The sequence below is a fragment of the Glycine max genome, chromosome 3 (assembly GCF_000004515.6).
Source record: "Glycine max cultivar Williams 82 chromosome 3, Glycine_max_v4.0, whole genome shotgun sequence".
Classification (NCBI taxonomy): domain Eukaryota; kingdom Viridiplantae; phylum Streptophyta; class Magnoliopsida; order Fabales; family Fabaceae; genus Glycine; species Glycine max.
The window spans coordinates 17,444,986-17,469,951 of record NC_016090.4 but is presented as its reverse complement, the minus strand read 5'-3'; the positions used below and the strand labels follow the sequence as shown (position 1 = coordinate 17,469,951).

The 24,966-nt window shown below is 37.2% G+C and overlaps 1 protein-coding gene across 6 annotated transcripts; it reads right to left on the bottom strand.

Annotated features, from left to right (window-relative positions):
• Positions 1-270: 270 nt before the first annotated feature.
• On the bottom strand, positions 271-15,560 carry LOC100527630 (N-terminal nucleophile-hydrolase superfamily protein). 6 transcript variants are annotated; one of them, XM_041013772.1, is made up of 12 exons: positions 15,432-15,500; positions 13,621-13,691; positions 13,430-13,506; positions 7,376-7,440; positions 6,738-6,784; positions 5,898-5,973; positions 4,317-4,384; positions 3,422-3,491; positions 1,729-1,814; positions 1,442-1,504; positions 1,047-1,112; positions 271-776 (listed from the first exon to the last, which is right to left on the bottom strand). In XM_041013772.1, exons 2-12 carry the CDS (start codon positions 13,659-13,661, stop codon positions 728-730), a joined length of 708 nt encoding a protein of 235 aa, XP_040869706.1. In that variant the 5' UTR covers positions 13,662-13,691; positions 15,432-15,500; the 3' UTR covers positions 271-727. The 6 variants fall into 6 exon arrangements, with proteins under 6 accessions (XP_040869706.1, XP_006576204.1, XP_006576205.3 ...); XM_006576141.3 differs by lacking the exon at positions 15,432-15,500 and adding an exon at positions 15,043-15,420 and having other exon boundaries at positions 13,621-13,679; NM_001248244.2 differs by having other exon boundaries at positions 290-776; positions 13,621-13,679; positions 15,432-15,560.
• Between the last annotated feature and the right edge of the window lie 9,406 nt (positions 15,561-24,966).

The following is a 24,966-nucleotide window of genomic DNA, read 5'->3' as shown; positions in this document are numbered from 1 at the left end:
ACAATAGAATCATACTTTCATTATGTTATATTTTTTCCCAAAAAAATATTAACAACGAATGTATGATTCCGTTATACACTATACAACAAAATCATACTTTCGTTGTACATGTTATGTACAACAAAAGTATGATTTTGCTATGCGCTTTCTCCAAACCAAATGGATAACGGAATCATATTTTCCATGCACTAGTGGAGGTGCGAAAAAAATTACAATATACAACATATCAAATTATGGGCATTATATAGATTTACAATGCGATCAGTTGTATTTATGATAAGCTCTCATATATATCTAAATCAATATATAATATATTGAAATTGTGTTGTTGCATGGACGTTAAGTTTATATACTTCTCCAACATATCAAATAAGATACTCTTACTTAGGTTGAAAGACTAGTGTGGACCTTGTTCACAACAAAATCCCAAGGGAAAAAAAGAAAAAGCCGAGAAGTAAATGAACAAGGTGGATGGGTGTGTGTGTGAGTGGGGTAGGGGGATAATAAATTAGCAGTATTCATTAAGAAGTTATAGCCGCATCGTATAAACAAACTAGGATTGTTTGAAAATGTTGATGACTTTGGAAAAGGTTTATCGGAAGGCTTGCTGGTCGTCACAACGAGTAGCTCAGAAATTCACTATTGCCATCACAAAGGCACTCTACCAATTAAATCCAACTGTGAAACAAAAAACAAATTCAGGAACACACGATTTCCTCATTGCACATTATTCTACTTCAGCCAAATAATCATCAATTTCGGCTGGTGTCAATACCCTGCAACATTATTGGCATGCTATTATTATTAATCACCCAATTAAACAATAGAAGTATATAAGGATGATTTTGAAGTTTGAAGTCTAGATTGGTTTAGAATTTAGCAGATAACTTGAAAGTCTCAGTTTTGTGATGCAATTGTCGTGTACTTTTAAATACTCTAAATTTATTATTTCAGATTGGACAATCCAAAAATCAACTCAATTAGACTACTGATGGCAGAAACCAGAGTCAAGAAACTCGGTATATTTTAAGTAAATAGATATGCACCTGAAATTTTTATCAGCACCGATTATGCCAATTTCAATGTTTTTTCCTGAGATCTGTCCCTCAAACCTGTGAAACACGCACAAAAGAAAACATGAGAGAAAATTTGAGAAACGTTTCAAAAGACTAAGCAAATACCACACGGGTTCAAAAAAATACAGTAGGAGGTGAGAATAAAAAACAATAACATAAAAACTGTCAATAAAGGGACATAAGAACAGGCACAACTCCCTGTCATTACCAAAGTTTTTAAGCTTGATTTAAAACTTGCAAGCATTAAAGCCAGCAGATGTGAAGATGGTTTGGAGGGATGTGCCATAGGTCAAATGTCAAGATGAAAATAACCAAATAATATAAAATAAATTTCAGTGCATAAACTTGAAATAGCATGCTCCTACCCTTCCTTCAGAGTCAATATTGCTGTGTGGACTGAATCATCAAGCTCCATATCATCTGTGTACCTGTAAGTGGACAATTAAGTCAACCATAGAAATGATAGGGAAAATGAAATGAGGTAAAACTAATGCAACTCAAATCATTCAAAGAAATATAATATAATCATAATTAACTTCAAAGAAAAAAGTTCCAAACCACAAAATTGACAACTTTTGAAGAAGATATGCATCCTTTTTTTTTGGTAAGGGAAGAAGAGATGCATTAAAAAAGACACGACAAATCTATTTACCTCTTCTCAAGAAAAGTCTTTGCATTAGAAACATTTTTCCCCATAGCAGAAGCTTTCCAAGAAAAATATGAACCTGATGGATCCACCTACAGAAAAAAAAAAAAAAATCACATCAAATCACAACCTTCAATTCCCTCTCTTTAAAATTCAAAGCAGTAATTTTAAACAAGTCTTAAATACAATAACAAAGTCTTCAGAAAACTTAGATGCAAAGAAAGAAAATGAAGAAGAAAGGGTCTCAATGTTATTAGCCACTTAACAAAAGTGTACAGATAGGTATTTATAGTATCTTCTGTTTCAAAGACAGCTGGCATAAGTAGCTTAACTACTTCCTAACAGGACTAGCTACCCAAGTGTGCAGTTGAGTAACTGCACCTTGAAGGTTCAATCACATTGAGTTTGCTCCTTAAGTAGAGAAACCGAGTGGGAGAAAGCAGTTTAGTCAAAGTGTCTGCCCATTGGGGCTGGAACATGCTGAACGACTAGTTGTTTGGCCAAAACTTTCCCTGACAAAAAACACATTAGATCTCCAAATGCTTTGTTCTCGAGTGAAGTACAGAGTTGTGAGCTAGAGTAACTGCACCTCTCACAATATAGCAGGTTTTAGATGAAGGTCGTGATACAATATGAATGTCCCTTGAGATATCTGAGAATCATCTTAACTGCCACCCAGTGAGAATCAAGAGGTTTACTGCAAAACTTATATCAGGTCTAGAAGTAGGTTCAGAACTGGATGATGTATCTGACTGAGGAACAGAACCAGAATCAGCAGGGGCAGTAACTGGTTCAGCAGAACCAGGCTCAGGAGAGTGTCATGAACAGGTTCATCCTACACCTTCATCATCCACTTCTTCCCTTCCCCCAGCCTCTATACCCATTGTGTCGCCTGTTCAGGTTAATCAAACTTTATCCCCTCAGGTCACTACACCACCTTCCAACACTTCTACTGGTTCATCTAAGCCCTCTACTGTTCCTCATTCCCCCGAAGTATCTGCCACAGATGCTCGGCCTCTCAATTCTGATAGAGTCAGTCCCTCTGATACCATCTTAAGAAAACTTAGATGGAGAGAAAGAAAATGAAGAAGAAAGGGTCTCAATGTTATTAGCCACCTAACAAAACTGTTATATTATATTATATTATATATATATATATATATATATATATATATATATATAATATCTGCTGTTTCATAGACAGCTGGCATAAGTAGCTTAACTACTTCCTTACAGAACTAACTTAGGAGTGTGCAGTTGAGTAACTGCACCTCTTACAATATACTATAATACAAAGAGATCCAAGCAGGCCAGTACAAACACATTGAATACACAAATGTCTAGATGCATAGTGATATAGACAACCAATTGTCTGAGCACACACTTGAATTTGAACACACATAAATCAATGAGCAATTTTCAGTTTGAAGCAAAACTAATTCAGGTGAAGCAAAACAAGATAGCATAGAAATTAAAATATAAAGTCTTTAGGGAATCTAAGGAGCACTTATTCATTTCACTAAAGAATGAGGTTCTGAAGTCTAGACTTGTTACATACAGTCTACAATATGACAGCTAAACATACAGAATTCGAGTTCACAACAAAGGGTTAGACAATGCAATGTAATCACAAAGTGATGGCCATTTACTAGGGTTTAAACATGTCAAGAATTACATCAAAAAATAAATGTTTACACACCTGATATAATTGTGGTCCATTATCATCAAATCCAGCAACTAGCAGTGACACTCCAAAAGGCCTAACACCACTATCAAGACCAAAACAGAAATGTCAGAATTCAAAAAATGATAAAGGGTAACAATGGAAAGTAAACATAGTTGGGTGTATACAAAAATAATCCCAAAGATCAAACCAAGTTCAATGCATTTAGTGAGATGCTTATTAAGGATTTATCTACTACAAAGATCTGTCTAATTTTGACATGGAATGTCTATATGGATGACAATATGACCAATTTATCTAGCATATACCTCCAGAGTAAAAGGAAACAATTAAAGTAACACTTCAATCAATATTAATTCATGCTGGTTCTTTTCAGAAAGATAAGGCCGATCTAGGCACCTAGGTTTATACTTATTCCAAGCTTCCAATTTCCAGAAATTGTATTCATGTTCCAAAAGCTAATGATGATTGTGACTTTGGAAAATCATTCCCTTGGCATTTAATTACAACAAGTGATCCCCCTCAACAATCAAAGCCATCTGAATCATGTTCATTGGAATGGAGAATTTAAAAAAACTTAGTTTATTATAAAAAAAAAAAATAGTCTGTCAAAAAAGTTATGAAATCAGTAGCAACAAAATTCTGGTGAGAGGATGACAAGGAAGAAAAAACAAAAAACAGAGCTAGAACTCACTCAGATTTAAGGATCCAATTGCCAAAGACTATACCTGAATTATACCCTTGAGTATTTTCATCCCCACTTTCCTTTTTCTTGGGGTATTTATTTTCTTTCTTTTTATTGGGAGGGGGGTTGATGTATATGCATGAAATAAGCTTCTGTATTGACAGGGTACATTTCAGTGGCCAAGACATATCTCAAAAAGAGATCAGTTTACAAAGAAATAATTACCCAGACTGAGTAAATTCCTGCATTACGGCAGCAACTTCCCTAACAAGTTGATTGACAGGAATTGGTTCCTGCAAATTTTAAATTATATTATCACTTATCAGATATAACCACATCACAAATGATCCAACATAGAATACCAAAAGCAAACAGAAAGATCAAGAAAAAGAAGAGCATGAGTAAATTCATAAAAGATTATAAGTAGTGCATAATTCTTATACTTTTAATTACAACAAACTTCATTAATGACTAAGAAGTACTCAAAACTCTCGAGAAAAAGAAAAACAAATGTTCTAGGGAAAATCTAATCAATATATGACAATCAACATTAATAGGCAGTACATCCTACAAAAAAGAATTACGAAATTCACTGATGAAAAAAGTAAATGTGCCATTAATAATTCGTGGCAATAGAAAATATATGATACATAATTGTAACTATTCTCTCATAAAAACAATTGTGTACAGCATGAGTTGTAAGACTCAATTTAAGAAAGATATAATGAGATCCTTCTATTTGACCCCATTAAATCCTTGTCAGCGTAAATAGCACTTTAACAGCCTTTATCAAAGATGTTGAATATGCAACTACTTGTAACTTTCAAAGTATTTCCTTTATCCCTTCAAATAAGCAACAAAATCTGACTTTCTGGAAGAATATAATAGACTTGAGCATAAATAAATAAACTAATTAAAAATAAAAATAAAAAGCTGAAGTGATTCTCTAGTGCTCCTCAATAATTAACTATTAAGCAAAAGGAGTTTCTATAGGCACTGATTCCTTTGCTAGTCTATATAAAATCTAAGAAGAATGGGTATTAAAAAAACTAAGTACAAAATTTGTGCTCAATAGAGATTGAATGTAACACTGACTGTAGTAGTTTGCCTATCTTAGTTATGTATTAGTGGGTACTTTTGATGAATCCTACTGTAATAGATTAATACAAATAATCAGTACAATTATAGAATGTTAACCCCGTTCTCATCCTAGACATCCTTTCATCATATCTAGCTTGGACATACCATTGACTTTGGTAGTTTGTCCATCTTAATCATATATAGAATTTTATACTTTATTTTTCCTCAAAAAATATCATTTTATGATAACTACCTCCCTTCTCAAATTATACAAAGAATGAAAGATACTCAATACAAGAAGGACCATTATATAAATTAAGCCCATCAATCTGTTTTGTTACAGAGTTGTACAAAAAATAAACACTCCATGACTCTTTCAGTCAAAAAAAACATGCATTGCATATAAAATAATGAAAACCACATACAGATTTCTCACCTAGTAACAATCATTGAGATCAACAATATACAATACTATATAATTATATAATCCATTACAATACCAAGTTCCAAAGTGAAGCTGACGTTATTAGATGAATCATCTTAACTAAGTCTAAGCAGAACAGGAACTCGGAAGTAAGAAAAAATGTATTTTTATTACTATTAAATTGAAGTAGTTAATGGTGGGGTTACCATTATCCTTTTTGTGGTAACGAATATGTGTTCCTAAGAAAAGCAATTTGTCCATTTTTTCGGGTTTGTGTTGGAATAGAATTTGGTATACCATACTTTATATAACCGATGATACTGCTCAGCTTGTTTCCTGCTTTTTCGAACCAAAACTCGAAAATCGGGACCCATGCCACTGAAACAACAAAGACTATATTTAGGTCAAGTAAATAAGATATTTGCAAGACAAGTTAAGGATAGATAACTATTTCTATTTACCAAAAACTAAACAGAAATGGAAAAAGGTAGACTAAGCCTGATTATGAAGTTTCAAATTAAACATCAGAAAATAAGTTATTTCAACAGTGTATCTCTTACAAAGTGCAAAAAGAACAGAAAGTGAATTATTTTCTTTCTTTTATATTACTAATTTAATGGCCAATAGTCAAGTCTCTTGCTGGTTGAATCCAGTAAATCTTTTTCATTAGGGAATCTATTGAAATCCCAAAGCAGTCAGCCATGATTTATTTATATCTAAAAACAATGCAGATTAACAGTCTGGCGCATGCAAGTATGTTTTAAGTATACTTCTGTCTGTTTACAGTATTCAGGCAATAGTTAGCTGTTTATCATTGACAACACTTTTTCTTATATTTTGACTGAAATAAATATTTTCCATCCAGTAAGTCTTTAATCAGTTTTAAGTGTGACATGTCAATTTCTATTTCATACTTGTTTATGACAAATGTTTCCCCAAAATAGTTGTGCCACGTCCCTAATCCCTCCCACCTCAGTTGTTGATATGCCTAGGTAACCAAGTGGTATCTCATGTTTAAGAACACATTCAAAGCTAAGCCATCCACTACCATTATGCATAATCACTATCAGGATACAATGAATTAATGATGTTATAAAATATATTTAACTTAAAATTATTTAAATATGTAAAAAGAAACAAACCTATATACGACACCTATATTTGGTGTTAATAACTGAATTTTCTGGACCTACAATCAAATATAACAAAGAATAAATATACTGAAAGCATCATGAATTAAATGACTTCAAAAAAATTTAAAAGCATATTGACAATCTGCTTGAAAAAACTACATAAGATTATTTTATCAATGGCCAGACTTTGAAGCATCCTTAACTATCTAAATATAACAGGGGGATCATTCCACTTAGCAAATATTTTTCAAAGTAAAGCAAAACAAATTAAACAATGCTATACTATAGTAATAGGAAGACAAGGCAGTATTAACAAAATGGATTGCTGCATATGAAGCGTGCATCAGATTGTCGTAAGGTACTAAAATCATTAAATATCCAATAGAAGTAGTTAATCAATCAGCATAAATTTGAAAACAATATTGTACACAGATATATCTAATCAAAGATATAGAAATGAATATGTGTGCATTTATATATTATTTTAAGTGTACAAATAGAGTGATTGAAGTAGTTAAAACCATGTACAAACCACCAGTAGGGTCACCAAGGATTTTGCTATATTGGATATTTGGATAGGACAATTTTACAATTTTTTTACGTGAATAATGAATAAAAAGGGAGCTAATAGCAGAAAATAAACTCACTGATGTTTCATCAACCAATATAGATGGCAATTTCTTCTCGGTAGCAATGACAACTCCATTTGCAGCTGCAAGAATCAAAATCAAATATATAAGCAACTACAGCATACATTAGAGGATCCAAATCATCTACAAGACACAAGAACCCAATGAACCACAGAGAGTAAATATTACAAACAATAGCAGACATAGATTTTAGCAAACAAAATGGACCCCCAAAATGTAAAATAAGTTGCAACAAAATACAAGATTAAGTCACAAACTTAGAAATCTCTAACTCTAACCTCCTCTAAAAGCCTACTCAACCCAAGATATTCTACATTTTAGAGAGCACAATTTTCCCAAAACAGAACCTGATTACCCATAATGTCAAAGCTCCTTACATGGCCTAACAAGCCTTTCTGTACCAAAACAATCTTCTGCCCATCTTGATACAAGCTCATTCTTTCAACCTTGGCGGAAGAAAAAAACCTGTCATTTTTCTTTCTTATAATAATCTAACACTAAGATGATACTGCCACTTAGAACAAGGAAACAAAACAAGAACATAATACTTATCCAACCCATACAAGTTTCTTCAGTGATCTTTCTACACACAACCAAAACGAAGGTCAAAATTAATATATCATAGATGCATACACCATCACTCTAGTTTCTGTCTATTTACCAGCACCCTCAGCTATCTCGATCCTACTAAACTTGCTCAGAAATCCCAGAACACTTGTGAACACTAAGGCCTGAAATTCAAAACCTAAAGCTGCTTTAGCATCCTGACCCTAGGTACCTCACTGAACAAATCTAAGTCCCATATCCCAGAACCCACCCAGTTAATTTAAGCTATCAAAAACAATTAGAAATGCAAGTTGATAGGGGAAACAACTAAGCTGCCAAGAGACTACGAATTAAGCTAAGTATATTTTCCTTGCCCTTTATTCATATTAGAATGGTATATTTATAGTGTTCTGTATGGATGATTTGGCACTCATGGCCTTCTAACAGAAAAGATGCTGATAACAGAAAATGACAGCTGGCACAAGCACAACTAACAGAAGGATAAAAAAGATAATGTTTGTCGGGCAAGGTCTCCCCGAGGGATGCAGTCACTCATAGTCCAGCAGGTATGTTGGTTTCCTGTGTGCTCTTGTGGGTCTGCTGCTTGTTGGGTTGTTTTTGCTACCAATACCCTCCTCTGGCAGAACAACCTTGTCCCCAAGGTTGTAGGAGGTGCAAATAGAATCCCAATCTTCCCATGTAGTGTCCTCCGGAGCCAAACCTGTCCACTGCACCAAGACTTTTTGAACAGGGGGAGTGTAATTAGTATCCCATTTCCAGTCCAGGATAGAGAGAGGTTCGACTACGGGATGATTATCAGACTGGAGAGGAGGTAAAGGATCCAGAGTAGTGGGTGTATCTCCCCGATATGGCTTCAACAGGGAGACATGGAACACTATATGAATTTTGGAGGAAGTGGGAAGTTGCAGACGATAAGCGACAGGGCCAATGCGTTCCAAGATACAAAAAGGCCCGTAAAAACGTTTGGAGAGTTTGGAGTATGCGGACTGAAGGGAAGTTTGGCGGTAAGGCCGGAGCCGAACAAAAACCCAATCTCCGACATCAAAGTGGACGTCCCGACGGTGAGAATTTGCTGTCCTTTCCATTGCAACTTGTGCCTTGGCGAGGCGACGCTGAAAGGAAGAGTGTAGTTGGGTTCTTGACATCATGAGAGAGTCCACGGCCTCGATGAGGGAGGTACCTGCTAAGTACTGCGGAGGTGAAGGAGGGGCCTTACCATAAGTAGCTTCAAATGGGGAGATGCCAGTAGCTGAGTGGCAAACCGTGTTATACGATCACTCCGCGAGAGATAGAAAGGAAAATCACTGTGAGGAATTATCGTGAACGAAAGCCTAGAGATACTGTTCAAGGACCCGGTTGAGTACCTCTGTTTGGTCGTCCGTCTCAGGGTGGTATGAGGTGCTCATGCGCAGTTTGGTACCGGAAATGCGGAATAATTCGCACCAAAAGCGACTAATAAATATTGGGTCACGATCGGAGACAATGTTTCTCGAAAAGCCATGTAATTTACAGACGATATCAATGAATAGTAGGTTAACCTTGTGGGCGGTGTATGTCGCCGGTAGAGCACCAAAATGCGCCCCTTTTGTGAAGCGGTCCACCACGACCAGGATAACGGAGAGCCCGTGGGAAGGAGGGAGACCAGTGATAAAATCCATTGACAAATCTTCCCAAATAGTGCAAGGAATGGGGAGAGGTTGAAGGAGGCCGGTGGGCTTGAGAGTCTCGTATTTGACCTGTTGACAAATGAGACATCAAGAGACAAAGTCCCGAACATCCCCCCTTATAGATGCCCAAAAGAAATTATCTTGTAGCCTGCGCAGAGTCTTTGCAACACCTAAGTGACCGCCCAACAGGGTTGAATGAAATTCCTCCAGAAGCAGAGGGATGAAAGAGTGTGACTGAGGAAGCCAAATTTTTCTTTTATAGAAGATTAACCCGCGACTAACAGAGAAGTTAGTGTGTTCGCCGAGGTTATCTTGAATCCAGCGCGAATAGTCACAGAACTCTTGGGTATCCTGCAAGGAGAGTCTTAATTGTTCGAGGAATTCGAAATTGGCCATGGATAAGGCAAAATGTTGACTTTCCGAGGTGTGGATGCGTGACAAGGCATCAACAGCCACGTTACCGGAGCCAGACCTGTACTGAATGGAGTAATCAAAACCAAGAAGCTTGGAGAGGTAATGTTGTTACTCCGACGTCTAGATCACCTGAGACATGAGGTCTTTGAGGCTTTTGTGGTCAGTAATAATGACGAAGGGATACCCGAGAAGGTAGTGCCGCCATTTGCGGACTACCGAGGTAATAGCATGGAGTTCCCGTATGTAAGTCGAGGCATGTTGCAGTCGTGGACAGAATACCTTGCTGAAGAAGGCAATGGGATGAGAGTGTTGTTGAAGCACTGCTCCCATGGCCGTACCCGAAGCATCGGCTTCGAGGATGAAGGGCAATGTGAAATCAGAATAGGGGCCTAGGTCATGGTGTCCTTGAGATGGGTAAATGCCTGTTGGGCGTCCTCAGTCCACTGGAATTGATCTTTTTGCAATAACATGGTAAGAGGTCAGGCAATGGAGGCGTAATGGCGGATGAAACGACGATAAAAACCGGTAAGACCCAAAAACCCGCGTAGGTCCGTGACTGATTGAGGAGTGCGCCAGTCAAGCATGGCACTGATCTTGGAGGGATCAGGGGCCACTCCCGCTGCCGAGACTACATGGCCCAAGTACTAAAGTTCAATTCTGGCAAATAGACACTTCTGCCGGTGTAAATAAAACTTGTTCTGATCAAGGACTGTCAATACCTCCTGCAAGTGGTCGAGGTGAACATCCAAGGATGGACTATACACGAGGATGTCATCGAAAAAGACTGCAACAGACTTGCAAAGAAACGGTTTAAGCAATTCGTTCATCGTGGCTTGGAACGTTGTCGGGGCGTGTAGAGGCCGAAGGGCATTACTTTGTATTCGTAATGTCCTTGATGGGGGCGCAAAGCAGTTTTGGGCATGTCGTCGGTGGCCATGGGGATTTGATGAAATCCCTGACGGAGGTCCAATTTGGAAAAATAGGAGGCATTGGCTAACTCATCCAAGAGCTCGTCAATGGTGGGCATGGGAAAACGGTCCTTGGTAGTGATGGCGTTCAAAGCCCTGTAGTCAACGCAACACCACCAACTGCTGTCTTTCGTCTTGACCAGTAAGACGGGAGAGGAAAATGGGTTGTGACTCAATTGGATGAAGCTGGTTTGCAGCATATTGGCTATCTGACACTCAAGCTCAGCTTTTTGACTGTGGGGGTATCGGTAGGGTCGTATGTTGACGGGTTGGGAATCAGGGTGTAAGTGGATGTGGTGGGATATGGGTCACGGTGGAGGGAGATTAGAGGATTCCTGGAAGAGGTGATTGTAACGGGAAAGGAGGTGTAGTAGGGGAGGGTATGTATCAAGGCAATTGGGAAAGGGGTTAGGGGAAACTGGTTCGAGGATGTGGGTAAGCTGGAAAAGGGCAGAAACGCCCTGTGTGTGGACCAGCCAGCAGATTTGGTGAGCAGAGGCCGGGGTGGGGTAGAGGGGAACATCGGCGGTGAGTTGGATTGGACGGCCCAACAAGGAGCAGCTCATGGTGCGGGAGGTGTAATCAGTAACAAAGGGCCCTAACTCCTGTAGTCACTGGACCCCTAACATAATGTCCGCACCGCTATGGCCCAAAACGAAGAGGTCCGTGTTAAATGAGTGACCCTGGACCGTCAGTGGAACATTAGGGCAGACTTGTTGGCAAATGAGGGTGCCACCATCGCCAATCATAACTTGGAGAGGGTTGATGGCGGTGGTGTGCAGGGCGAGAAATTGGGCGACCCGAGCTTGAACAAAGTTGTGGGTACTGCCACCGTCGACAAGGATCGTAACCTTGTGGTGGTGAACAGAGCCATACATGCGGAAGGTTGTCGGGGCAAGCATGCCCGACAGGGCATTGAGACTGAGCTGCGGGGTTTCCGGTAGCGGCGGAAGAGGAAACTCCAAGATCGGGTCTGGTGTCTCAAGTGCAAATCGTCGTCCGTGATCAGAAGGTTCAAACGGGATTTGCAACGGTGGCCCACGGCCCATTTCTCGTTGCACTGATAGCAGAGTCCGCAGTCTCTGCGAGAAGCGAGCTCCTCCGGGGAAAGGCGTTTCACCGGAAGCTTGGGTGGTGGTGGTGAAGTGGTCGTGGTGGAGAGTGGGCAAGGAGTTGCAGGTGGTGGTGCAGCAGAAAATCTCGGAGGACGGCAACGGTCGTTGAGCTTGTCCTCCTGGAGCTTGGCCAAGGCGATAGCTTGCAGCAGCGACATTGGTTGAAGGGCTTGCACCTCATGGCGGAGGTCGGGCACGAGGCCAGAAACAAAGCAACTTAAAAGAATAGGGTGGGCGAGTCCGACCGCCCGGTTGGCTAACCTCTCAAATTCAGAGAGGTAGTCGTTGACAAAGCCTTTTTGCTAAAGCTTGAACAAAGTGCCATGAGGGTCCTCGTAGAAGGATGGCGTGAAACAAGCTTCGAGGGCTTGTAACATGGCGAGCCAGGAAGAAAGGAGACCGTTGCGGCTCATCCACTGGAACCAGCATAGAGTCGGTCCTTCCATGTAGAAGGAAGCCACAGTCAGACGCTCATTGTCAGGGATGCAATGATAGACGAAGAACTAGGTGATTTTGAAAATCCACCCCAGTGGATCATTGCCGTCAAATCGAGGGGCGTCGAGCTTCATGTGCGGCCGGGGAATTGGAGAGGAAGGTTGTGATGGAGGCGGGGAGTGTTTAGGAGAGGGAGGGGGAAGGGTGAGTTGGCTAAGGCGTTCAAGAATAGAATCAATTTTTGAGTCCATGGTTGATTGGGCTTGGGAAAGGATTGCATGGTTCTGGACGAGGGACTGTTGACCCTGTTGAAGGTGGAGCACAGCCTCTTCAAGTCGCTCTGTGGTCGCTTGCCTGGTATTGTGCTCAAGCATGGAGGAACGATAGGGCAGGTCGGACCAAGTTGATAGGGGAAACAACTAAGTTACCAAGAGACTACGAATTAAGCTAAGTATATTTTCCTTGCGCTTTATTCATATTAGCATGGTATATTTATAGTGTTTTGTATGGATGATTTGGCACTCGTGGCCTTCTAACAGAAAAGATGCTGATAACAGAAAATGGCAGCTGGCACAAGCACAACTAACAGAAGGATAAAAAAGATAATGTTTGTCGGGCAAGGTCTCCCCGAGGGATGCAGTCACTCATAGTCCAGCAAGTATGTTGGTTTCCTATGTGCTCTTGTGGGTCTGCTGCTTGTTGGGTTGTTTTTGCTATCAAAAACAACTTAACACAACAAATGTCCTCTATTCAAATTGCTCCCCCACCCCATAACCAATCAACAACATTATCAATTTCAAATTGAAAAGATGAGTCAACAGAAACAGTGAAAAGAGAGGGTCATAAACAGATCCAGCCCAGAGGCAAAGATGATCAATCAATCACCTTTTATTCCCAAAGACGTTTGTCCAGAGCCAACGGCTGTCAAAGCATGCTCAATCTGAACAAGCTTTCCAGAAGGGCTGTTCCACAACACAACACAATTAGTTGAAACCACACACCACACCATTCTCTTCATAAACAAAAATCAAATCAAATTAAAATTAATTTTAAAAAGTTATCAGTAATAACAATACCTAAATGTGGTGAGAGAAAACGAATACTGACTATCCCCCATGATAAACCGCACAAGAATCTGCAATCACAACTTTACTTGCAAGTTACAATCACAATCACAATAACAAAACAAAACAATCATATTGTTTTATTTTATATTGGAAAGTAAAAGCACTTGAAAGAGGATTTTTCATACCATTACCAGCCCTAGTAGTAAAAAAGATCAAAAAACTATTTTTGCAAAAATGAGAACCTAAACTGGAGAGTCAGGCAAATAAACAACGTAGCAAGTGGGGGAAAGGATTGGAAGGGTCAAACAATTATCATAGAGGAAGAGAATAGAGGTTGGCTTGATCAATGTCTGGTTGGGAGACTTACAAGTCAATAACTGTAGCTGCTGGCTATGGAAAAAAGAAAGGTCGGATGGGGATGAAGACTCGGCAGGTAGCATGGCTGCCATGGATTATGTTTCATCTTGTTCAGAATGCTCTGAAGACTTGTTTGTTTGTGACCGACACAAGGATGGAGGTGGTTCTAGAGATGTCAACAGGGGCGGAGGGCAGAGAGTTGTTAGAAGCTGAAAAAGGAAATGGGACAGCTGGGAAGGGGGAATTTCAAATTCAAAAGAGTCAGACTAATCATGACGGACAAGGTATGGAAGAAGGCCTAAAGAGGATATTGGATCTAGATGTAGAACTACTGCCAGAAGCATGCAGGTCTCAAGGAGAAGGTGGAGTATATTGGTGACAAATATAAAGCATTTTAAAAAAGAAAAACTACAAATATGATAGGCTCAAAGAGAGCTCTATGCTACACTACTCATAAATTCTACAACTAAAGGGATAAACATAAAATTGATATTCTTCATTGATGATAATAGTTGAAGGAGAATACACTTATACAGTCCTAAATGATATTAATCCATGGATATATTTATCCAAGTGTCAACATCATGTTATTCTAAGCATATAAAAATAAAACTATAATACAAAAAAAATATTTAACTCCACCCAATATAATCCTTTAACTACTTTAATTTTAGGATATATTTGGGCCTTCCTAAGCTCATCCTAACAAAATACAAATACAAATACAAAGGAACTCCCATCCTATGCAAATGAGTAGTTGGTCCAGTTTGCATCATTTCAATCCTATCGAACGTAATTAAGAAATGTACTGAAAGGAAGACCAATCTGAGAATTCAAAGACCGAAAGAACTACTGTTTGTCTCCACTATAAAAGTAGTTTTCTCACTTTTCTCATTCCTTGTCTCCACTATCTTCAATTCTTAATTCCTCCAACTTCTACAAAACTAATCTATCAAACTATACTTTGAATGCACAAGGAAAGTTATTTGTTTGCAGTAGAATTATATATATATATACACACACACATATATATAAAGTATGATCAAAACAAAATTCTTTATTAAAGAAACCCACAATAAAATTTGAGGTTTGATTCAGCCTTTTCACTGTTATGCCTATTGAAATTGGGGTTCAAAGTTTGCACTTCAATCTTTGTAAGCAGAGTAACCAGATCATGCGATTGTCACATTGAGCAGTAGGAGCAGAGGGGTGACGGAGAATCGTCAACGGAAAACGCAGAAATTGAAACGAAAGCAAATAAATTCCAACTCTAAATACGAATTTAAAATATAGAAATTAAAGGGTAGTTGATTTTTTTAAAAAAAAAAACAAAAACCCAAATGAAGGCAAAACGATTCGTTTAGAAACAGTTCAGCGTCGCTTTTGGGAACTGAACAATTGAAATCGCAGAGAATAAAAGAAGAAAGCCTAATACCGAAAAGAAAAGAAAAAAAAACACTTACTGGACGAGGTTTCGAGGCTGCCCTGGTGACTCAAAGTGGAAGTAGGGACTGAGTGCAAACAAAAGAAATGAAAGAGTAAGAGATAAAAAAATTTTGAATTAAAATACATAGTAACACCCTATTCATTTCATTCTTTTTTTTTTCGGATTTCAAGAACATAAGAGTATCTTTAATAATAAATCTCATGTTGATATCTTAAATTACCTTTTAATGAGTTTCATAGTATTATATGTGCATAAAAATCTTATCTTTTTTTTTCTAATCATAAATCTTAATTTGAGGTTTTGAGTCATTTTTGGTGGGTCTTATAATGGATCTCATTTAAATATATTTTATTAATTATTTTTAAATTAAAATTAGAAATTTTAATTATTAAATAAATAATATTGAAAAATAGAAAAATATTGATGATTAAAATTTTTATCTATGGATTAAAGTTAAGTTGACAAAAATACACAACATGCATAAGCAATAAAATACAAAACATTAACATTAAACAAGAAAAATTAAATTATGTCATTATTGTGACCGTAACATGCTCAAATATGTTTCATTAAGTTTGTTTGAAGTTGTTGATGAACTCTCTTGTATGCATATACTATTTTGTTTGTAGGTATGTAGCAAAGTCGAGAGGAACACCACCAGATATGTCCATGTTTGAAATTTCTTCATCTATATAATTATAATTAACGTCAACATTACCATGGTATGTATCTTGTTCGTCTTCAACAATCAAGTCATGCATTATAATGCATGTTAACATAATATTCTTCATCGTATCGATATGTCAATTACACGACGGATCACATGTAATTGCAAATTGAGATTTTAGTACACCAAATGCTCTCTTCGCATTCTATCTTGTCGATTCTTGACATTTTGCAAATAACTTTTTTTTAATTTCCTTATGTCATGGGAATGGTCTTCATAAAAGTGGTCTAATTAGGATAAATGTCATCTCCAAGATAGTATCCCATATTATATGGGGCTTCATTAATTGTAAATTACACTGGAGGACCTTAACCTTGCAAAACGTCATTAAACATGGGTGATTGGTTTAACACATTAATGTCATTGTTTAAACCTACAACTCTATAATATGCATGTCAAATCCACAGGTCTTATGAAGCGATGACTTCAAGCATTATTGTGGGTTTGCAATGATCACCTATGCTATATTGGTCTTTCCATAAAACTGGGCAATTTTTCCATTTCCAATGCATGTAATCAATAGAACCAACATACCTAGAAACCCATGTGCCTCTACAATTTGTAGCGGGCAATTGATGTTGTTGTTGTTTGGGTGTCTCAAGTATTCATCCCCAAATATTTTGTTCACACCTTTAACAAAAGCTTCTAAGCATCATTCAACAATTCTAACATACTCATTGACACTATTAATAGGGGATCTATATGCCAATATACAAATTGTTGCAGTGCACTTCTGCAATGGTGAAAGACCCTTTCTACCATATGCATCAGATCTCATTTGGAAATACAGATCATAATTACTAAAAACGTCTACAAATCAATAGAACAACAGCTTTCGCATTCAGAACCTTCGAGATTTCACATGATTCAATGTTCTTTATAGTAGATTGTCACAAAAGTTATTGTAATTTTTTGTTACTCTCGTCCAAAAATGGTTTCTTGCTTGACCATCACCGACAATTGGATTCATTAAGACATTAAGCTATAAACTAATGAAATGTGTCCTCTTCAATAGAAAAGAAAACTTGTGATTTATTTTTTGTAAAATTCTCTCTTTGTTCCTCTGGTGTGATATTTTCTAGCCCAACTTAGGTAGAAAGTTATGGAAATTGCGTTTCAACTTCATCATTAGAAAGTGTTTAGGAGGCATACGAAACATGGAAGAATTGTTTCATGGCATTGAAGGAAAAGTTTGAGAATTTTTTGTGGAGGGGGATTCATTATTTTACATAAAAATAATTGGTGGTGGTTGTGGCATGTAGGGAAAAATGAAGGAGTTTGAGAATTTTCGATGGAAGGGGATTGATTATTTTGCATAAAATTCATTGGTGGTGGTGGTAGCATATAGGGAAAAAATGAAGGAGTTTGAGAATTTTCGGTGAAAGGGGATTGATTATTTTGCATAAAATTCATTGGTGGTGGTGGTGGAGTGTATGAAAAAAATGAAGGAGGATTTTGAGAATTTTTGTTTGAAGGAGTCGTTTGGTAATTTTGCAACAAATTATAATAAGTTTGCTAATCAAATTGATTTGGATCTATAAGGGATGAAACTAAAGAAAGAGATTAAGATTGAGAAATTAAGAATGAGAATAAGAGTTAGTGTGCAAAATGTGGCAACCAATGAGGCTATTTATAGTATTTTTCATGTCTAAATTTGATGATATTTCAATCTAGAAAAATTTTAAAAAATATTCTAACGTTCAAACTGTAGCAAATGGTAAAAAAAATACCCTGTATGATTGACAAGCAACGTTTAGATTCACTTGTCACTTTGACAAGAAACGGTAAGGAAAAAAAATAAGCAATCTGTTTTGTAAAAAAAAAAAAAAAAAACTACACCACACACACCTACCCAACTTGTCTCGTTCCCTTCTTTCGCTTCCCCTAAACTACATTTATTTTCCCCTAAATACAAACCCTATTCCACCCCCTTTTCTCTCTTCCCCCTTTCCCCTTCCTCGAGAACCCCTTCATGGTGACCCTACATTCCTCCGCCCCCAACATCCCTCCACAACCACCCCCGACATACTCATCTTTTCCTCCCCCCCTCTCCCTATCTGTGAGAAAACCTTCATCAAACCCTTAACCTCCCTCCTCCAAACCCCTCCACAACGGCCTAACCCTCCTCCGCCCCCACCTCCCTATGTTGAACCCCTCTATGTCATCCCAACCCTCCTCCACTCCAAACCTCTTTCTGCAACCAACCTCAACAACCTTGTATCCTTCGATTTCGCCCAAACCCAAACCTCCCTCCCCAAGTGTGATGCCCCTGAATGTTGACTTTTTGGCGGCTTTCATGCTACAACACTTCACATAGTAACACTTCACTCAACTCCTTAATGGTCGAAACTCTCCATCGGTCAAAACCCTCCGTATGTAGGCATTATTAAGACCTCAACAATTAGCTATGTTCGCTTCCAGGAACATAACTGTCCCCACAAACCAACATAAGACATTTTAGCGTGCTTGTCCTTACTCACACACTTTTTGAAAAACTTCCCAAAAGGTCACCCATCCCATAACCACTCCAAGCTAAACACGTTTAATTGTAGAGTTCTTAAGTGATAGGTTACCAAATAGTAGATATATCTTGTTGATATAGGTAGTACCAATTAATTTCTTTAAGTCATCCTCAACTGTGTAGTCTCATTTGTACAAAACCTTTAGATCCATCTCATTCCGGTGTGATTTGTCTGGGGTGTTACAATCCCACCAGCTTTTGCTTGGATTGTCCTTGAACCACACCGCACTAGGAGAGAGATTTGCTCTGATACCATTAAATGTAATTCCCCTGAATGTCGACTTCTCGATGACTCTCACACTATGACACACACGGATGGAGTACCATTAACCAAGACTGAAACACACACACATCCAAACACCATTTAATCCAAGTGATTCATTTATCATCAAAGCACATCATCCTCCTCATGTAAAACAAGAACTCACAGTTAACACAATTGTACGCCTTTCCAAAGTCTACCTTGAATATCAAGCTATGTTTCTTTCTCCTTCTAGCATCATCCAACACCTCGTTAGCAACCAACAGACTATCCAACATGTATCTTCCCCTCACAAACACACTCTAATTGTCAATGATGATCTTTCCCAACACTGCCTTCAACCTCTTAGCAAGGAATTTAGAGATGACTTTGGCTATGTTCAACAAAGCATTTTAGTTAGCTTCTAACTTTTTATACTAGCTAAAAAGCTTATTTGATTGTTTGATAAACAAGCATTTTTTAGTAGCTTCTAGCATTTTTTGAAATGCTACTTCAAGTAGCATTTTTTGAGGTAGCGTTTCAAAAAATGCTAACTTCTAACTTTTTATATATTCTTTCACTTTTATCCTCAATGTATTTATTCAGTTTCCTTGTTACCTTTTTAAAATAAATCATGGCTTTATTATTTATGTCATTTTATACTTTTCCGCTACTTCAACAACTAGCTTTACCAAATACTTATAATTTAATAAGCTAGTTTTTTAGCTTTTAGCTACCAGCTAGCTTTTCAGGTTTCAACTAGCCTTCCATCTTTCAGCTAGTTTTGCCGAACATAGCCTTTGTATACATAACCTATGAGTGAAATAGGCCTTATTCTCCAAGTCCTTATGGGTTCTCTAATTTAGGAATAAAAGCTATGAAGGAAGGATTCCCTTTATAAGCCATGCGGGCTTATCGTAGTGCAAACCTACCGATTTGTCCCTCTACGCATGCGATAATGGGTCATACAATCCTTTTACTTTTTATTTATTTAAATTCTTTTTGAGAAATTAGTTTGTACTCAAGAGATTATCCGAAATATCTTGATTTTAATGAGACAAAATTCGATTTGGCTCAACTACAAAAATCATGTAATGTTACCATTAATTTTTTTCAAATCGTTTTAATATGTGATTAATTACCAAATCAATTATGGTGTTAATTTCAAATTATATTATCATTTTTTCGTAAATTTTTTTATTGTCTATTTATTCTCAATCTTTTTTTTCATTTCCGTGCCCCCCTCTCACCCTATAAATGTCACCTTTCAGACGTTGTTTTAGACACACCACAAAATCTTTTATCCTTTATTCTTTGTTCTTTTTCTTTGTTCCCAAGTTTGAATTTTTGTCCTTTATAGCTCTATAGCCTTAGCACGTCTGAAAAGTTCATGTAGTATCCTGAAAGACATGCATGGGATACCATAAATAAGTCCTTTAGGAGAATGCTCATGCATGCCTTAAGAAGACAATGTTTGTAACCTTCAGCATTGTTTCCAACAGATTTATCTACCAATTGAGATAAAATTGTATGAAACATCAAACATGACCTTTTGTAAACTATAAGAATTCTTTTAATAGAAAAAAATGAATGAATAGGCTCTTAGTACACATATGATCAACAATTTAGTATACTATGAATAGGCTCTTGGTTGGTGATTCGTCATATGGCTTTATTTCCATGAGGGTAGCTTCTTATTTGTCCCTCTTTTTCCCCATCTAAGTGTCGTCATGTGTTTCCTTTGTGCCCAGTTTTCTTGCTTGTCTCTTCCATGATTTAAGTTATGTGCCAATTGTTGTGTTTCCAGCACGATAACTGGTTGGGACACTACTAGAAAAAGGGCCTTTTAAGATGGTTAATAAGTGTTTTTAACGATGGTTATAAAGCATCGTTGTATATGGTGTTGTTAAAATCAAATTGCTTTTTACGAAGGTTATTTTAAAAACCATCTTTGAAAGTTAGAACCATTCAAAGACGGTTATTAGCTAATAATCGTCTTTGATTTCTGTGTCAGAAAGACATTCAAAGACGATTATTAGCAAATAATCGTCTTTGATTTCTTTGTATGCTTCAACATTCATATGTTAATAGTGTGCTTAATTACCATTTACTGCTGCAGTTGTCGTGTTTGTAAGACATTGGCATCTCTTTCCTCCTTCAGACGTTGCACGGTTTCACTCTTCAAACAAAGACAATTTAATGTAAGAACGAATGGTTAAGCAAAATAAACAGTAAAGAGGTTTGGTAAAAAAGCTTAATCACAGGGTATTAAATGCTACATTACAGCAAACGTTTCACAACAAAACATGTACAATACTTAATAATATTTTAGGCATGACCATTCAAACTCACAAATAGAGCTCAACAAGCAATTACTAATTCATTCATTAATAGAAAATTAGGAACATAATTTAATAATATATGCTCAAAGGCCAGCTGCCAAGGAAGAACACGTAAGCTTTTAATGTAAAATTAGGAATATTATAAAACTGATGTCACAACAAGAAGAAATACAATTCAACTTCAGTTTATGATCTACAGCCAGTCCCACGAAGGGTAAAATGCTACTCGAATCTTTCATATATTATCTCTACTAAACCAATTTGTGACCAAGGCAAGAAGCATAATTTATTTTCCATACTTGTCATAAGTGAATCTATACTAAGGGTAGATAATCTGCTAGGTGCTCTATGCCATTTAAAGCTGATGAAACACACCTATAGTTTCTAATGCTTGTTCATATATTATTTTTTAATTTATCAAGTGTTGTTTCCTCCTGTAATTGACACTTCCCTTGTCCTTGTACAATGATGTACAGATGGCAAAACATTATCTCAATTTTCTTGGTAAGTTCAAATAATTTAATCTCAAGGCAGGCATAACTGAATTCCCATGTTGTAAACTCCATAGCCTGCTTTCCTTGACATAGAGCCAATCTTGTTCCACTCTTGTAAAGTGAAAAAAACTTCCTAATGCTACTGCTGCAAAAGCCAATCCCCACATTTGACTCCTTGATATTCCATCTCCAATGCTTTAGTGCCACACTCTTCCATGATGTCATACAGGATGTGAGCTTTTATAGCTCTGTTGGAGAATTGTTTCTCCTAGGCATCTTCAGGTATAACCTTGATTGTACTGTAGTGAGCAAGCTGACAAGCCTTTTCATGTCTTGATCAAAACCTAAAAATAGTCACAACTCCTTTTGAATTAGTGAGTTCAAATTCTTAAGCACAATTTCAAGGACTGCCTCAGCAAGATGGAAATGTAAAAGGGATTGTATGAAGCAAGATTAACAAGGACAAGTTTTGTGTGAACTTAACATGTTAAAGCATGGTCTATTAATAAGGTAATATTGGAACAATTTGTAAGCAGGCCAAGGTTTCTCAACCAGTAAGGCAGGGATCACCTATGAAGCAATCTTGGAATAGTTTGTAGGTGCAGAAACAGCTACGTGCACAAAGCAACATACATACTGACATGCCTTTTAAATGTGCAAGGGTTTTGGAGTACCATTCTTATATATGAGCAACTTCAAGTTGGTCATGCTTCTATGCTCTCTCCCCCCATCATATGAGAATCTTGTTGACACCATGATGTTTGCGAAAGATACCCTCACCTTGGAAGAAGTAAAGCAACTCTGAATTCTCGTGAGATGAATAAAAAGATTGCATAGAATAAAGGTGAAGGAGGAGATGCTGAAATGTTGTTTGCTTGAGGGAGATCAGAGAAAAGAAAAGGAAAGGGAAAGAATAAACATAGATTAAAATCTAAAACCAAAAGGAATTATTTTTTCTGCCATAAGGAAGGACATTTTAGAAAAGATTGTCCTAAGAGAAAAAAGAAGAATTAGAAGCATAAGGAGTCGAATGACATTGCTATAGTTGCTAATGGGTATGAAAGTTCAGATGTTTTGGCAGTCACTGAAGATTCCTGCTCTGATGAATGGAATCTTGATTTAGGGTGTTCTTTCCACATGACCCCTAATCAAGATTGGTTTGATTCCTACAAGAAAGTTGATGTTGGAAAGGAGTAGATGGGAAATAACATTGCTTGTAAAGTAGTTGGGATTGAAACTGTCAAGGTGAAATTCGCTGATGAGTCAACAAAGATCTTCACTGATGTAAGGCATGTACCAGAGCTTAAAAGAAATATCCTTGCTCTTGGTATGACTAAACAGGTTGGGTGCTCATTCAAAGGTGAAGGTGGAACCTTGAAAATCAGCAAAGGATCTTTACAAATCACGAAAGGAATCAGAAAAAATGGCTTGTACAGATTGCAAGGTAAGACAATTATGAACCCTGCTAATTTAATTTCAGTGTCTAATGGTGTTTCCACAAAACTTTGGCACTAAAGACTTGCACATGTAAGTGAAAGGTGTCTAGAAGAATTATACAACCAAGGTTAAATTAGAAATGGAGACTTTGAAAAGTTGGAATTTTTTTAACATTATCTTTATGGCAAGCGGAAAAGAGTTAAGTTATCTACTTCGACACACAAAACTAAAGTCTCTGGATTATGTGCATTATGAAATTTGGGGGCCAGCAAAGGTTCCTTCGTTGGAGGGAGCTAGATACTTCATAACCTTCTTAGATGATTGGTGAAGGAAGGTGTGGGTTTATTTGATGGAACATAAGAATCAAGCATTCAAGTGTTTCAAGCAATGGAAAGCATTGGTCGAGAATCAAACATACGAGCAAGTGAAGTCCTAAGAACAGACAATGGGCTGGAATATCTAAGTGAAGAATCCCCTGAATTTGCAAGAATAATGGCATAGCAAAGAACAAAACAGTTAGACTAACTCCTCAACAAAATGGCCTTAAAGAAAGGATGAATAGGACCATCTTGGAGACGATTAAGTGCATGTTGTCCAATGCCAATCTGAGCAAATGTTTTTTAGGAGAAGCAGTACATACACCATGCTATTTGATCAACAGATCCCCTTCAGCAGCCATTGGTTTCAAAACACCAGAGGAATTGTGGATTGGAAAGGTACCAAGCTACAGAAATTTGAGAACTTTTGGCTGTACAACTTATATTCATGTTGATGAATGGAAATTCAAGCCTACGGGAATCTTTTTGGGATATCCTAACAGAATTCCATATATATATATATATATATATATACCATGGACACTACACTCTAGAAGAGAGTGATGGTGCACTATATCTTGGTTGGATGAATCAAGTTCTTATTGCATCTTGTGCTTGGAGCTAACAGTTAATTTTTTGTTACTCCAGGCTTCTAGTTAGGTTATGTATCATCCTTAACTTCTTTATTCAATTTCTCCTCACTTCATGGTCAAATTACTATTTTGTAAGAGAGCTTGCTTAATCATTATGCCAGCAATGCAAGTAATATGAAGAAAGACTATATATCCTGAAATTTGCTGAGGTGTATTTTAGAACATGTAATGCTTGCCAGAGATCAGAATGATGCCATTTTATAACAACAAAGTATGTAAGATGAAATCTATAGCAAAACAATGAGTATCAAACTGCTACTTCTTGGTTCTTACTACAATTTCATTTTCTAAGCTTAATTGCATTTCTCCTCAACTTTGTTGGGTCAGAGCCTTCATATTCACCAGTACCACTACGTCTCTAGGCCTCTAGCAATTATCCTACATACCCTAAATGTTCCTTATATTATTAACTCATTGCGGTGATTTTATACACTAATCTCCATTCTACTTTAATTGGGTTTTAGCTTAGATGTTTAGATAGATGTCTTGGGTCTGAATCGTTGGGTATGCAAAAAAAAAAAAATACTATTATGCTTATTAATAAGTTTTAATTTTTAATACATGGCAATAAAATTGTTTATTGAATGTGTTACATATGTTACCATTTGTAAGTGCTATCTCAAGTAAAACCAGATCAAAAAAAGAAGTTCATAAATGAATTACAGAAAAATAAGAACATTGTAGCAGAAATTGAACTCAATAAAGCTCCATGAACTCAAAAACCAAAATGCAGAAAAGGAAGAAATTGACACTAACCTATTTGCAGCCAGTAGTTGTTTTTCAACAACAACTAATTCGTCACCTGCGTCTTCCCTACAG